We start from the raw sequence: 16,230 nt of genomic DNA, 5'->3' as shown, positions 1-16,230 counted from the left end.
TCCTGAGGCCACCTTTCCCCTGAGACCCAACTCCCAGCCTGTCCTTGGCTTATTAGAGTAACAATGAGATTCCCTCAGAGCCCTCCCAGCCCGAACAAGGTATGTTTTGAAATATCCTCCGCATTAGTTTTTAGGGACTGGGGATATTGGAAGGAGTAATTTGAGTGGATATGTGCAATAGTTTCTACGAAGGGATTATATTATTCAGGCACAGAGAAAATAGTGTGGCTATTGGATGTACCAAGAAAATGGATAATTGATTACATTTTTTCACAGTGTGAAGTCTTTAGAGAGCAAAGATCACAGTTCAGATCATAGACTATAGAGCCAACATCTTATGTTCAAGTCCCAGCTCAATCCCTTACTAGATACTACGATAGGGCAAGTTATTAACCTTGTTGGTGCCTCAGTTTCTTCATCTGTCATGTGGCAATAATGATAAGCATACCTACTTTGTAAGGTCATGGAGAATGTTAAAGGAGTTAATGTTTGAAAAAATGCTTATTTTTCAAGCATAAGAGAAGCACTGTATCTACGGATTATAATTAAATTTAAAAATTCTCTTGACGCTGTCCATAATCCCCAGATGGTCAGACTATTGCCTGGATGTGTGTAGAAATCACTCCACAACAGTCAATGAAGAAATGAATGTACAAAATTGGTGAATGCATTACCAATGTCACGTATGTCATTCTATAGGCATTTCCAAGCCAAGTCACACACAAGCATACCTGCTCTGTCCTGCAACATCTTCTTTGATTCTATCCAGGAATCACTGAGATTTCTTGGACCTTGGTAACCATGTCCACTAAAAGTTCTCTTTTCTCTGTCAGCAAACCCAGTCCTGTCCAATTCCTGCAGCTCACAGGGTCTGCACTCTGATCCTTTTCTTCGCTCAAGGGAGAAATGTCATCTCAGAGCGGGGTACACATAGTGCACGAGTGTTGGAGAAAATGTTTCCCTGGCCTGAGGCAGGTGGAAGAGAGCAGTGACAGAGTGCGATCTGGGGAACATCCTCCAGGTGTCATCAGAGGAGGTGGAGCCTGGGGATTTGTCAGCAAGGACTGGTCTGGTTGGCAGGCCTTGGTAGGTAAATAGTAGGGGAGGCCAGCACAATTCACAGGTCCTAGCATGATATAATCAAAATAATGGTCATGCAATCAGAATCAGCCTACTAAGGTCCAAATAAACCCAATGTCATCTGTTCCCTGACTGACTCACTAACCCAGTAGTGACTTAAGATAATGACATTCATGTTTTATCATTTCCTTTTCATTGATTAGAGTTGTTATACTTTGCATATCTTGCGTATTTTTAAATAGTAAAGATAAAGTGAGATTTAAAACAACCGTCCATGAAAAAGTCTCCCTGACATATTGAATTAATAACCATGATGGTTATTAAGCCATGATGGGAAATTCACAAAAAATCTTGACCTTTAGTGTCTGGTTTTAGATTTTCCTGACTTCCAACTTCTTTCTTGAGATTAGTGCACTTAGGACTATGTAGGAGTGCAAGCTCACACCGTTTGAGAAGTACTGTTGGGACTGTAGGACAATATTTGTTTCATTCTTTCAGTGTGTGTGTGTGTGTGTGTGTGTGTGTGAGTGAGTGCTGAATCTTGCCCTGTGGACTGGCATAGACTCCTTTCTGTGGGAAAAAAATTTCCTAACTGCTTTCTTTTCACTCATGACTTGCCCTGCACTGTCCAACAGTAGCATTAAGCACTCTGTAATATGGAATTCAAATTTTTTGTAGTCATATTTTATTTTATTTTTTTAAAGGTTTTATTTTTTCCTTTTTCTCCCCCAAACCCCCAGTACATAGTTGTATATTCTTCGTGTGGGTCCTTCTAGTTGTGGCATATGGGACGCCGCCTCAGCATGGTTTGATGAGCAGTGCCATGTCCGCGCCCAGGATTCGAACCAACGAAACACTGGGCCGCCTGCAGCAGAGCACGCAAACTTAACCACTTGGCCATGGGGCCAGCCCCAGTAGTCATATTTTAAATAGTGAAAACAGGTGAAACTAATTGTAATCGTATATTTTAACCCATTATGACCAAGATATTATCATTTGTGCGTGCAGTCTATATAAAAACGAACAATGAGGTAGTTTACATTTTTTGCTGGGTTCCACAAATCCAGTTTGTGCTTTCCACTTACAGCACCATCTGAAATTGTAAGTTGAATTTTTTCAGATATACATTCTCTGTATTGAGATATTATAACATTCCCAGCTGTAAAATAAGATTCACATATCTGAGTTTGTAACCGAAAGTTCGGTCTCTGAACCCGATGCCAATCCAAATAACGAGAACAGAGTCTTGAGTGGAAGAGGAAAGGTTTTTACCATGCCAGGCACAGGGAGCAAAGCAAGGGCTCATGCCTCAAAAATTGCTAGCTCCCCGATGAGGAATGAGTAGGGATTTTTATCTGGGGCTTTGGGTAGGGGAGGGAGCGCATGTAGCTTGTGCAGGTCGGGGCTTTTCCACCAGCCTGCCTTTGGCCTTGAGAGGCTGCCTGCAGCAAGGTGGTGGGGGGGAGGGTGAGATAGGAGGATGGCAGGTGGGCGTCCTTTGCCTTTGTCTCTTGTCTCCTCTTCCTGTTTGAGGCGGGTTCGAGCGCCGGAGTCAAGGAGTTGAGGTCTGGGAAGCCTCCGGCTCCTTGATATTCTTGAGACAGCGGCTTTCCTGGCAGACTTCAAGGACACGTGATCAGCTAAACTTTAGTGTGCCTCCAACACCAGGCCACCTGGGTTTTTAACGATTTGTAACTCCCATTTAGTTGTAAAGCTCAAGGAGTCCAAGTTTAAAGAAACAGGTATTTACATATGAGTGGAGCTAGAGAAGCAGGAAAGGGGTGGTGGGTTTTAGTTTTAACCCCATATACGCTGGGTTCAATGTGGGGGACTGATATCAGGGCTGATGTTAAGAGCCTGTAACAAGTTGTTCCAAGTATACTTAAAAATGCTCCACTTCAAGATCATGTTGGATGACTAGTGAAAAGTTACTATCGGGTCTGGCAACAAAGGAGTCAATGTGAGCTTACACAGGAAGCACCATAGAATGGTGAGGGCAGATGGAGTGTGGGGTGGTCTGAGGAGGTAGTTGGAGGTGAGGCCACAGAGACACACGATGTAGATGACCTTTTCTCGGTGGTTCACAGCTGTGAGGAAACATTAGAGAGAGCAATTTATCTGTGAAATATCGGACAAGCTAAGGGGCCTTGAATATGTCTGAAGGAAAAAGAAATGTGAGGAACATTTGAAAAAAAACTTTGTGAAAAATCAAGGAGTAAATATGCCACACATAAAAGAAAGTAAAATTTCCTGACACTATGTATGCTTCCCAGTTGATTCAGATGACTTTGAATTGACAGTGGAACCAAAATGTCACACTGTATGCTTTTCCTAGCAGTTATCATAAGACCAGCAGTAGCTAAGGTATGGCAGATAATCGGGATCTTCTGGGTTTGAAGTTTTACAAAGCAGATATGATGAGCGGTAAGGAATTTTGGATCATTCCGAGGGAATTACTGAGATCATAGACCATACAATCCAGCATGGATAGGAACAGGAGAAGAGAAGATAAGGTGAGATATGGGGATCTGGCATCTCTTCTGATCCTGAGGGACGGGTATCTATTGTATGAATGTTTGAGTAAAAAACCCAGAAATTGGGAATTTGTGATGGGTGAATATGTTTTCTGAATTATTTACTTTTGAACATGACCATTTGGGTTGATGGAAACATCTGGGATATGAGAGTATGTGGCTAGGAGTGGGGCAGATGCTAATTTCTCTGTTGATTTACGCTCTAAAGGAGCTACAAACATAAAGTGGTCAATGGGTTAATCACATGAATAGTCATATAGCACAGAAAAATGGTGGGATTTAGGATTTAGAAAAGACTGGGAATCATGTGTCCTGAGAGGGAGCACCAGGGATAGTGCAGTTGAGAGTGACAAGGACAAAAAAAAGAGTAAAATCCTACTCAAACAAGGAGAGGTTCTTACGAGATGGTGGAGGGGAAATGACCTAGAGTAGTCCTGAGTTTTGACTGTAAGCTTTCTGGTCTTGACCCACATCTCTTTGATGATGTCCCAGGACACAGGTCAGATCTATCCCCACACGGAGCGAGGGATGGTGGAAGTACAAGAGAGCTGAGATAATTGTCCAAAAAGGCAGGTTTCATTTGTTTTTTTAATTATTATTATTAATGTGTATTCAGTACTGGGGTACTTTTTTTTTCTGAGAAAGATTCATCCTGAGCTAACGTCTGTGCCAATCTTCCTCTAGTTTGTATGTGGGACGCTACCACAGCATGGTTGATAAATGGAATAGGTCCGCACCCAGGACCAAACCCATGAACCCAGTGTTCTTAAGCACAGCATGTGGAACTTTAACCACTCAGCCACAGGGCCAGCCCCTCATTTATCATTTTGATCCAATCTCACAATTTATTTTTATAGGGTAAGAGGAAAATGAGTATGATGGTCAAGTCTTCACAGAGGAACCAATCCAAACCAAAGCCTGGGTTAAGCACCTCCATCCCTTTGAGGCTGTCCAGTTACATCTTCCAGAGGTCAGTTACATCCCATCCTGGCAATGAGGTCAGATGCCATCAATGGGAGGAAACCCTGGAGCGGCCCCAACAAGTCTGCTGGCAGAAGAGACTGCAAGGGCTGCAGGCCTGCAGCAGTGCAGGAGAACTGTTAAGCCCTCTGGATCTTGCCAAAGCCTTGCACAACCTTACACCCAATTGCACAGGCACATCCCTGCCAGGCGTGCTCAGGGGTGGTCTGAACTCCAGTCCCATGCCTGCCCCTTTCAGGTCTTTAGATTTTGCAGAGATGATTCCAAGAGCTGGTCTGGACATCCCCCAGCAACTCTGTAAACAATTTCTGGTGACTGAGGAAGATATCAGGAAACAGGAAGGGAAAGTGAAGATGGCAAGAGAGAGACTGACAATGACGTTGGTTGCAGACAGACTTGCTAGTGAGGCGGAGAGAGTGAGGGGCCAAGAAGGACATCCTGACAAACACTATGAAAAAAAGAGAAGATGGCGCAGATGACATGGAACACCACATGATATTGATGCCTCTTTGCAGTGTTCCTAATGTTTTCTTGCTTTGAGCTCTAGAAACTTTAGAATATACCAATACTTTTCTTTCACTCAGTTCTTTGGTGTGACATAGAAAATATAGACAGTGATCCTTTTGAGGTGAGAGATTGGGTTTCAGGTGGGAGAGAAAGGAGATCTTTTCACGTTGTTCTCTCATTTTCCTTTTGTAAGTATATTGTTTATTTGTATTTTAAGGTCAACAGAGAGTTATCAAAGTCACGGGATTCTTTAGAGTTTTGCCCTCGCAGTCAGAGTAAACCTACCTAGGCCAAATGGATTATCTTTTTTGTGTAACATTCCAACAGATTCCAACATAATATTTCATTAAAGAGCTGTCACACCTGTGTTCCCAAAAAAGATATCCGTGTTTGGTTCTCTGTTTTTCTGTTATTTGTTGCACGTTGATTCATAGTTGCATATAATGAAATACCAGACTTTCCTCGGTTTTTTAGATTTATATGTGTTAGAAAATTGACATGTCTTTGGAGTATCATGCTATCAAGAGAAAGACTGTTTTCAGCATCATAATCTCACAATAAGCCACTGTGGGTTGGAATTTGTCTATTGGCTGATCAACTATGTTGTATTATTCAAATCCTCTATCATTACTTTTGTCTGACAGATTTATCAGTTTCTGAGAGCAATGTGTTAAACAATAATAGAATATCTTAGTATTTATATCTTCCCTAAATAATCAGTTATTTTCTAGTTAAATCTTCTCATTTCTATTCTTCCACGTGGCAATCATCTGGAATTTGGCTAGAGTGTGTTTTTAATGTATTGTTTTAAAATTAACACTAACTTAGGGGGGGCGGCCTGGTGGCACAGTAGTTAAGTTCACATATTCCGCTTTGGCGGCCCAGAGTTCCCCAGTTCGGATCCCGAGTGTGGACCTACACACTGCTTGTCAAGCCATGCTGTGGGAGGTGTCCCACATATAAAGCAGAGGAAGATAGGAATAGATGTTAGCTCAGGGCCGGTCTTCCTCAGCAAAAAAGAGGAGGGTCGGCAACATATGTTAGCTCAGGGCTAATCTTCCTCAAAAAAAATTAATACTAAATTAGATGCCCTATATTTTTCTTTTACTTAGGACTCCTGTTATGTTGTCCTGGGTTCACATTTCTTCTTCCTGACGTACATTCTTTGTCGATTCTTTCACTGAAGCCTGCGGGAGGTCAACTTTGAGTCTGCCTGTATGTCAGATAATGTCTTTCCTTCTCTGACAGACAGTTTGGCTAGGGGTTTAACTTAGCTTTGCAGTAATATTTTCTCTTCCCTTGTCAAGTTATTTAATAATTCTGAGCCTCCATATCTTTAGCTTAAAATAGGAATAAAATCCTAAAAATGTTGAGCGTAACTGACTGAAGGCACAGAGCTCACTGATCATGTTGCTTAGCAGACATTAAATAGTCGATAATGAGAGTTATTATTATTACTATAATCTCCAGAGAGTGTATTCTCAAGAGAATGACTGCTTAAGACTGAGAATGTGAAGCTCACACCCTGAAGACTGAGTGGTTGGCATGACAGTGATTTGAATTCTTAGCCCTTGGGGAGCTTCAGCTGTGGTCTGCAAAGCGTGTACAGTTGAAATAATTGATTCCTGCAAACCCACCACAGGACAGTGCAGCCTGCCTCACGCCTGGGATGCTCTGGGCTGCTTGTTGGGGAGCATCTACTGTAAGTCTAGATGGATTCTGTGCAGAGAAAGATGAAAAAAAGACTGTCTTTCTTTTCCCTCAGATTTTTACAGCAGAGTTTTATTCATTTGTACATCCAAAGCAGACACTCTCCTTCTAGAGCCTTGGTGTTACTCTGGGATTCAGGCTTCCCAGACACCTAGTCATTTCAGCTCCCAGGTCCCAATGTGACTGCAGAGTCACGTCTGACCCACTCCTTCCATCTTGGCCTGTTTCCCATCTTGAAGGACCTATGAGCAGGGAGAGGAGCCACCGAGGCAGATGGATCTGGAAGTCCTGGTGAACCTGAGCTTCAGAGAATGAAGCAGATATTGGAAACCTGAGACTGCCAAGGCTTCAAGGGCATGGGAAAATACGGAATAAATGAGAGGGGTGTGATGGCTGGCACAGAGGCAAGGGGAGAGTGCTCCAAAGTTGCCTGAGAAAGGAAACCTCGCACTGAGGTGGGGATTTGATTTTATATGACAGCAATCTCTGTGCCAGTTTCACCAGTTCTCGTGTCCCTGAGGGATGAAATGGTGTGAAGCCACAGGACAGAAGTTTCAGTTGCCTTCAGGTCTTAAAGAAGGGGAAACCTTTTATCTGAGTCCCCTGTGAACCAGTCAGGGGTCAAGTTTAGAAAAGCCTGAAGGCTGTGTCTGACCAATGTGGTTTATTTCTGTTCCAGCCAAGCTCCTCTGGACCCCGGCTGGGAAAAAGGGGTCTCAGGCAGATCTAGTCATCGCAGCTTCCGCAGGTCAAGGTGGGGCAGGTAATAGCCCAGGCGTTGTTGTTGCACTTGGTAGCCGCCCTCCTTCTTCCGCCGGCAGATGGTGAGCTGTGAAGTGAGGATCAAGCATCAGAATGGACCAGTCAGCTGCCCCGTATGGGAGACTCCAGGGCAAGGAGATACCAAAGACACAGAGACCTGATGCTTCCTGTGTCCCTCTCTTCCTTTTTTCCACTTAATTTTCCCTCTTGGTCCTTCTTTTTTTTTGTTTTTTTTTGTTTTTGGAGGAAGATTAGCCCTCAGCTAACTACTGCCAGTCCTCCTCTTTTTGCTGAGGAAGCCTGGCCCTGAGCTAACATCCGTGCCCATCTTCCTCTAGTTTATACGTAGGACGCCTACCACAGCATGGCTGCCAAGCAGTGCCATGTCCGCACCCGGGATCCGAACCAGCGAACCCCGGGCCGCCGAGAAGCGGAACGTGCGAACTTAACCGCTGCGCCACCGGGCCGGCCCCCCTCTTGGTCCTTCTTGTCCTTCCCTTTTCCCTCTTTCAGCTCTCCCTAACCCACAAGCTCTAGCTTAATTGAGGTATTAATGACATACAATAAACTTTATACATTTAAAGTAAATGATTTAAGTTTTGATTATGACACTGAACTATCACCACAATCAAGACAAGGAACGCCCATCCTCCCCAAATTTCCTCATGCTCCTTTGTAATTCCTCCTTCCCTGCCCTTTGCAAACACATTCTCATTCCTAGGCAACCAGTGGTCTGGTATCCGTCCCTACAGATTCACATGTATTTTCCAGGAGGTGTTTATAGATGTGCTCATTTTTATCTGGCTTCTTTCACTCAGCCTAATCATTTTGAGATTTATCCATGTCATTGCATGTATCAAGAATTCATTCCTTTCTATGGCTGAATAGTAAGCCATTGTGGGGATACACCACACTTTCTTTATCCCTTCACTTGTTGGTGGACATTTGGGCTGTTTTCCATTTTGGGCTAGTATAAGTAAAGTTACTATGAACATGTGTGTACAAGTCTATGTAAAGACACATGTTTTTACTTCCCTTGGATGGATTCCTAGGAGTGGAATGGCTACTTAGGTGCATGTCATTTTTAAAGATGCACCCAAGCTCTTTTGCACGAGCACCAGTGAGAATTCCAGTTGCTTGACTTCTTCACCAACACTTTCTATAGTCAGTCTTTTTAATGTTAGCTCTTCTCAGGTGTGGTGTTATCACCTTATGACTTTCACTTGCATTTTCCAAATGACTGATGTTGTTAAGAAAAGGAAAAGGCAAGCCACACTCAGAGTGGGAGAAAATATTTGCAAAACATACCTCTAGCAAAGCACATGTATTTATAATATGTAAAGAGCTCTTACAACCCAATAGTAAGAAGACAGGCAACACTTCCTGGCTTACCAGGAGACAGCAGATCAGGCATGTGACAAGCACCAGGAGTACTGCCAAGCAGATGAGGATGATGGCCCAGAAGGGGAGGTCTGGGGAGACAAGTGCTTGGGTGAGCCACCTCCTGTCATTCTCCCAGAGCTTCTCCCGTCCCACCACTGTGCCTCGACAATGCTTGACATGGGTTGGCCAACCCTCATCATTATCCAAGACCCCGTGCGAGTGGTTCTCTTTGATGGGGCACAGCATCAAGATGCTCCCTCCCCACCCTGGGCTGGGGCTTCCTGGAGGCTTACCAGGACTCTCAGTCAAGGTGTCATCTCTGTTGGAAGAATATCCTGGAAGCAAATGAAATGAAGAATGCATGTGAATGTGTTTTACTCTTTTCAAGCACAAAGAATGGAGAGAACAATCTCATAAACGTCCATGACCTAGATTTAACAATGTATATTTCATTCACTTAAAACAATATTTCATCCAACATAAAAATTACTAACACTTGCCACTCTTGCTTCATCCCATATTTTCACTGAAATATTAAAGTAGACTTCATGATATTTCACCCCATTTTACTTTCCATCTCTAAAAAATGAGGACACATTGCTACATAATCCAAGGCCATTATCACACTACAAAAGTGCAATAAATTAAATCAAATTCACACCTGTAGGCATGGAGGACTGAAATTGGGCTGTGCCATCTAATGATGGTCAGGGGGCGAATGGGTCATAATAGTTGACATGGGATCTCTCTAAAGCTGTAAATTCTCAAATGCTTTCTTCTCTGCCTACAAACACATTCATCCCCTTTTCCTATACTGAGTTGCTTTATATTCATTATCCAGGATTCACCTGCAATGTAATTTCCTCCAGGAAGCCTTTTCTGATTACCACCCCAAGTATGGATTGGTTCACATCAAATAATTTAAATTTCCGGTTGCTTATTCTTGTTATGGCCAACTACAACATAAGCTCCAGGAGGCTAGGGCCACACAGCAGCCAATGGATACGGGAGGAGGGTTGCATGTTCCGCTATTTGTACACCCTCTCCCTAGACAATCTCTTAGAGATACGCTGTCTGATATGGAGCAGCAAGTGCTTTTCTAAATTAAAATTAATCTTAGTTAAATAAAATAAATCTGGTACCTCAGCAGCATTAAAACTCAGTAACCATAAAAACCAGTCACAGTATCATTCTTCAAGTCCTCAACAGCCACATGTGGCTATGCACTGGACAGCACAGATATAGAACGTTCCAGCACTGCAGGAAGTTCTAGTGTATGGTGCTGATCTGGAGCAGGACTTGGAAACTACAGGCTGTGGACCAAGTCAGGCCCATTGTCTGCTTTTATACAACCTGCAGATCAGAAAACAGGTCCATACCCTACACCTGCCAAAGCTGGTACACACAGCTGGAGGCCCTCACTGACCATCTGGCCAAGTGGCTTTCAGCACAGAGATAAGGAAACAGAAGTCCAGAGAGGAGAGTTGATCAGCTTGAGGTCACAGAGCTGTCCAGCAGAAGGCAATGACCTCCTATATTCTACTGGGTGTCCTTTTCTCACTCCCAATGATGGGTGAAAGCCTGCCATCTGCCAGCCTCGGAAAGTTCAATGCTGTCTCAGCCCCAGGCCTCCAGATTCCCAGGAAAGGCGTCAGTTTCTTCCCCAGTGACCAAGGAGCCTTACCATCCACAAGGACACTCTTCCTGTCCAGGGTAAAGTTCTGCAGCTGGGTACCATTCTGGGTCAGCCGCAGGAATTCCTCATAAATGGCAACTCTGTCCAGTCTCTGTGCCAATGGTGAGAAGGCACATAGGGAGTCCACCTCCGTGTGGTCACTGTGGGGGACAGACCTGGAAGCGCACAAGGGATGAACAAGGGTGTCTGGAATTCTACCCTGATTCTAGATTCCCTGCTTCTAAGTCCTGTCTAAGAGAACTTTCTGCAAGGTTAAAAACATTTGTGTCTGCATCGTCCAATGCAGTCATTATTAGCCCCATCATGGAATTTAATTTGATGTAATTAGTTTATAAATAAATAGCCCCAGAGACAACATTTTTGAAATGTTGGAGTAAGAACTTCTGCAAATGCATTAAAACAACAAGAACACTGGCAAAAATGGTCAAAATCAACTTTTTCAGAAGTCTAGAAATTAATCAAAGGCATGCAACAGAGTTAAGAAAAACGGTGGCATCTTGTTAAAGGCAGAAAACGTTGTGGCATTATAACTTGCACTATTCCCTGCCTGCTTTCACAAGATCCTCCATATCTTTGAAAGCCATCAGTCTCAGAACCATGCCAGCTGTGAAAACCAGCAGCCTAGCAGCCATAATGGGTTTGAAGTTCCCAAAAGACCTATCCCCATTGAACTGTCACTATTTGACCTGCCTGGCAGCTCCTTGAAAGAGCCCCGTGTTCAGGGCTTGTCCATAATTAACTCAGAGCTTGCTCAGTGAGGAAAGTCCATTCCAAGGACACTTGCTAAAAACAATCAGTGGTAATTATTTTACATTCTAGCTCCCTGAGTGAGTGATGCAGTTGAGGCAGGCAAGAGGTGAGCCAAAAACATTAAAGAAAAATTGGGGGAACGAGATATTCATGGGTAACTTTGAAAATATCTAACACATTTGTGGAGATCTAGAAGGCCACAAATATTCAGGGCTGTGTGCACGCCCAGGAAGGACTTGAGAAGGTCTCAATCTCTCACCTCTAGCTGAAAGCTTGACTTAATATCTGAAAAACTGATTAATGTAACACACCATATTAATAGAAGGAAGGACAAATACCACACAATCTTGATCCACACGGACAAAAAAGAATTACACAAAATACAACATCCTTCATAACTAAAAAACTCTCAACAAATTAGGAATAGAAGAAAACTTTTTCAATCTAATAAACAACATTCACGAAAAACCCACAGCTAACATCATACTCTATTGTGAAAGACCAAAAATGTCCCCCTAAGACCAGGGACAAGACGATGATGTCTGCCCTCATCTCATATGTTAATCATGGGTACTAGAGGTTCTAATGAGGGCAATTAGGCAAGAAAAAGAAATAAAACACATCCAGATTGGAAAGGAAGATGAAAAACTATTTCTTTTTGCAGATGACACAATATTGTATATAGAAAAATCCTAAGAAATACACAGACACACACACACAGACACACACAGTATGTGAATCGTATCTCAATAGGAGTATAAAACATTTAAACTGCCTCAGTGGTTAGTGGCTCCACTCTTGGACAGCAGAGTTAGACTGCCGGATTCTATGGCAACCAGTTCTAGCCCCCCACCTTCCATGGATCCTGACTGTAGTAGGTGATGTCTTGAGGCAGTGTTTCTATACACCATTTCCATGGCTCCCAGCACCAGGCATTGCCATGTTTGCTAAGGTTTACAGAAGGTCTTTCGAGTCTCTCAGGCAGTTGTGCTCACTGCTTTAGGAAGAAGCCGTTTTTTAGGTAACAGCTTCGTATTCCTAGGGCTCTCTTCCATAAGAGATAGGTACTGGGAGATTATGGCATGGAGACACTTTTACTTAAAGGACAACAGAAGTCTCCAGAGTGATCAGGTCCTGAGTTGGAACTCACCTGAATGCTGAAACTTGACAGTCAGAAAAATAGCTTTTGATGCTGCTGTTTCGGAAGAGCTGGTTGAGCTGAAAGACAGGGCAACACTTCCTTGGTCAGAATCCCGGGTCCAGTGGCATCAGAGAGTTTTCAGCCACAGAGCACACTTCCCCATCTATTCATTCTTGTCTCAAAAACGCTGGTCCAGCCAAGGATGTCTTGTTCTAAGGTTTAACTTAGCTATGTGACCCTGGGCCAGTTACTGAAGCTCTCTGTGTCTGTTTCTTAATTTATAAAATGGGAATAAGGACCTGTCTTTATGAATTGTTATGAACAGTCACCCCCTGGCTCCCAAGTATCCACAGGTCAGTCTTTATTTGGGAACAGAGTGGACACACAACCCCATGCTCACCGCAGCCTCAATACTTCTCTTGTTCTGCTGGTGTTTGCTGGTGCCTGGCTGGGCGATGTCCTGGGAATAAAGTAGGTTGGTGACAGTGAAATTCAGCTGGAAGTGCTGGGAGCTGGGACTACTTGTTGGCTTGTCTGTCGGTAGATGAATTGTCGGCTCCACTTCTACAATAAAAGAAAAGAAAGTACAAAAGTCCCCTATCTGGGGAAGGTTTTAACAAATGGATCATTCCAGCCAGTCTACTTATTCCTGGAAACGTGACCTGAGCTGGGTTTTTAAAAGTGGGCTACAGGAGACCCTCCATTTGCCTGTCCACCTTGAATCCATTCATTCGTCTACCTGTCCAACTCTCCACCAAGCATTATGAGTTCACTAGGATGTGGGGAAGAGGATATTGGGCCTCTCTGGGGCTTAGATGGCAAGCGCAGGTGTTGATCCCCCAGTGGGCATCTGTCATACACCTTTGCTGACCCAGCTTCCTCATGGGTCTTTCTGCCTCTGGTCTTCTTCCCCCTCCCAATTCATTCTCCACACAGCATCAGAGGATGAGCTTTCTAAAGCAGAACTCTGAGTGTGTCATGTTGCTCCACAAACCACTCCAATGCCCAAGAAATTCCCTGCCCACATGTTTAGCCTCAACTGTCACCTCTCCCATGTCAAAGTGTATGCTCCAGCCACACCAAACTTCTCACAGCTTCCTCAAATATGCCATGATCCATCTACTTTCTAGATTACAGACACATGTAGCATGATTCCTCATCTCTTCCCTCTGGCTAGGTCCTTTTCTCCATCACATCTCACATCTCAGTTTCTTCATCACTTCCTCTAGAAAACTTTCCAAGACTGGGCTGTGTGCCCCTCCTTGGGGTTCCCACGGGCTCTTGACATTCCATTACAGCAATTAACACAATGTATCACCAGTGCCTATTTACCCTCATTAACTGTTCGTTGAATGCACGAATAAATGAATGAATGAATCAATCAATAACTCATAACTGGGGACCTAAGAAGGAAACCCAGGATCCTTCACATTTGGGGTTGGAAAAATTGACATGTGAAAAGTAACCATTCCCTTGGGTGCAATTGCTACATTTTTTCTTCATGCCTCCTGTTGGATGACACACTGCCGTGGGTCATCAAGATGAGCTTCCAGAAAGCCTCCTTTTTCCCTCTGGAGCCTCGATCCATTCCACTGTTACTCAGAAGTCCCATCCATCTGCATAGACTAATATTTTCCAGCTTAAAGCTAGCCCCCTCATCTCACACCTGTCACATGCATGTCCGCCAACTGGTAGGTGGCACCCAGCCAGTGAGATGAAGCATTCAGGGTCTTGTCTAGAAAGATCTGCTTCACCACACTCGTGTCCAGATTGGAGGAGAACAGTGCCTTGATGGTGACCAACATGGAATCCAACCTAGAGACAGGGACCACATGAAGTCAGACAGCACCAAACACCAGCAGTGTCTCCCGAGTTCCTGCTTTATACAACCAGACACCTAGGGGCAAGCAGTGGGGGATTATCTGGCTGCCTCTTCCTCCAGGCTAGAGAAGAGACCCTGACCAAAAAGGGAAGGCTTCCAGGAGTTGGGGACAGAAGCAATAACAGGAAAAATAATGAACATCTATGGAGTGCCTCTAAGAAGTGACTTACACATTCCCTCACCATCACGCTGGTGGAAGGTATTGTTACAATTATCCTCATGTAAAAGATGAAGGAACTGAAGATTGGAAATACTCAAAGTCAGCACTGTGTCCTATGACCTTCTTCTACCCAAGTGTAGATGTCCTAGTTCCTCCATCCAACCCTCAGAGACCTGGGATCAAACCCAACTGTGACAGTTCTTGGGCTGTTCACCTCACTTCTCTGAGCCTCAGTTTTCCCACCTGCACAATGGGGATGATCATTGTATCCACTTCATGGGGGCCATTGTGAGAACTAAATGAGATGATCTTGCACAAAAGTGCTCAGCAGGAGACTGACCATGGTCAATGTCATCATTGCAGAGCCAACAGCTGCCAGATCAGCCAATGCTTCCAATCTCTTCAACTTACGTCAAGTCGGTGACCAGGCAGGAGATGAATATGTCTCGTAGCTGGCTTCCTCTGTAGAGCTTGGTGACCTAGAACAAAGGATAAGGAGAGTGGGTGAGATGGAGTTCTCCTGGGGCTGCAGGGGACCACTAGAGCCAGTGAAAGATCACAGGCCTTGTAGCAAAGGAGACCTGAGTTCACATTTTTTCTCTGCCCCAACTCACTGTGTGATCTTAAAGGCCCCTTTATTAGCTTCAGTTTACCCATCTGAGCAATGGGGAAGGCAGCTAGGGCACTGTCTCTGGAAACTGAGAGAACCCGGAGCACACAGAGAAAGTGAAGAGTTGAGACAATCACTTAATAAATGTAAGTCAGACGGAGGAATGAGAGGGGCCTCCAGGGCAAGGAGAGATGGGAGATGGGGAGACACCCACCTTGTCCTGGATGTCCATCAGCAGGGCGGTGTACTCCAAGGACGTGGGTTCCAGGCTGCTGAGGTTGCAGTTGATGATGCGGAAATTTAGCTGGTACTCTCTCTGGATAGATAAACTCTTGGGGGCATAGCCTGCAGCCACCGAGAGGAAGAATAGACAGGCAGAGACTCTCAACTTTCAGCACAGAAGCATGGTGGCCCAGGGGGCTCCTGCCTACTGTCAGAATCATCCAGAATCAAGCCCACAAGCTGGGGGCTGTGAGGGCTTCCAAATGGAAAGTCACCCCAAAGCGGGGGAGAACTGGAATTTTACAAGAATTCTCCTGAGCTGAGGTTTTCTGCTGGGCTGATGCAGTTCCAGCTTCCTGGAATGCTCTTCTACCCTCTTCTTTTCCTGGAAAGCTCCTATTCATGCCTCAGGAGCCCAGTGAAATGGAGCCCCATGAGAGTAGGGACTCATCTATCTTGTTCTTGCCATGTCCCAGCGTGCAACACAGTTTAGGGAACATAAAATCCTTTTCCAGGAAGCCCTCCTTGACTTGTCCCTCCTCCCAACTCCCATGGCACCCTGTTAATAACAGTGTTTATGCCCTTTTTTTGTCCATAAAAAATCTTTAGTTCACTTTCACTGTGAATTTCAGGGGAAGAACCTGTATCTTCTAACTCTGTACCTGGCACATGGCTTGGAACAGAATGGTCATATATATGTGTTTGATGAATGAATGAATGTGAGCTACAATGGATTCCCAAATATGAGGGCCTAAGATACTCATCTCTCATTTGATCATTCCTTCACTCATTTATTGGGTACCATGATGAAC

At 44.3% G+C, this 16,230-nt stretch overlaps 2 protein-coding genes across 2 annotated transcripts in view; one reads left to right on the top strand and one right to left on the bottom strand.

Annotated features, from left to right (window-relative positions):
- Window positions 1-4,492: 4,492 nt before the first annotated feature.
- Window positions 4,493-5,074, top strand: LOC100063717 (methyl-CpG-binding domain protein 3-like 1). Its single transcript, XM_001916900.1, has one exon. It carries the CDS (start codon window positions 4,493-4,495, stop codon window positions 5,072-5,074), a length of 582 nt encoding a protein of 193 aa, XP_001916935.1.
- A 1,802-nt stretch (window positions 5,075-6,876) lies between these two features.
- Window positions 6,877-16,230, bottom strand: part of LOC100629766 (mucin-16) — a 75,309-nt gene continuing 65,955 nt past the window's right edge. Inside the window, exons 56-64 of the mRNA XM_070275002.1 lie at window positions 15,411-15,541; window positions 14,998-15,065; window positions 14,211-14,359; window positions 12,945-13,108; window positions 12,554-12,621; window positions 10,642-10,808; window positions 9,251-9,292; window positions 8,967-9,046; window positions 6,877-7,641 (exon numbers count right to left, since the gene is read on the bottom strand). Of these exons, the coding sequence (XP_070131103.1) occupies window positions 7,543-7,641; window positions 8,967-9,046; window positions 9,251-9,292; window positions 10,642-10,808; window positions 12,554-12,621; window positions 12,945-13,108; window positions 14,211-14,359; window positions 14,998-15,065; window positions 15,411-15,541 (968 nt within the window). The 3' untranslated portion in view covers window positions 6,877-7,542. The remainder of the gene's footprint in view (window positions 7,642-8,966; window positions 9,047-9,250; window positions 9,293-10,641; window positions 10,809-12,553; window positions 12,622-12,944; window positions 13,109-14,210; window positions 14,360-14,997; window positions 15,066-15,410; window positions 15,542-16,230) is intronic.

The sequence above is a fragment of the Equus caballus genome, chromosome 7 (assembly GCF_041296265.1).
Source record: "Equus caballus isolate H_3958 breed thoroughbred chromosome 7, TB-T2T, whole genome shotgun sequence".
Lineage (NCBI taxonomy): Eukaryota > Metazoa > Chordata > Mammalia > Perissodactyla > Equidae > Equus > Equus caballus.
The sequence above is the reverse complement of the archived record's forward strand: the minus strand, read 5'-3'. Positions and strand labels throughout refer to the sequence as shown.

Coding starts and splice junctions, on each gene's coding strand:
- LOC100063717 (XM_001916900.1), top strand. CDS start 4,493: ATGGTCAAGTCTTCACAGAGGAACCAATCCAAACCAAAGCCTGGGTTA.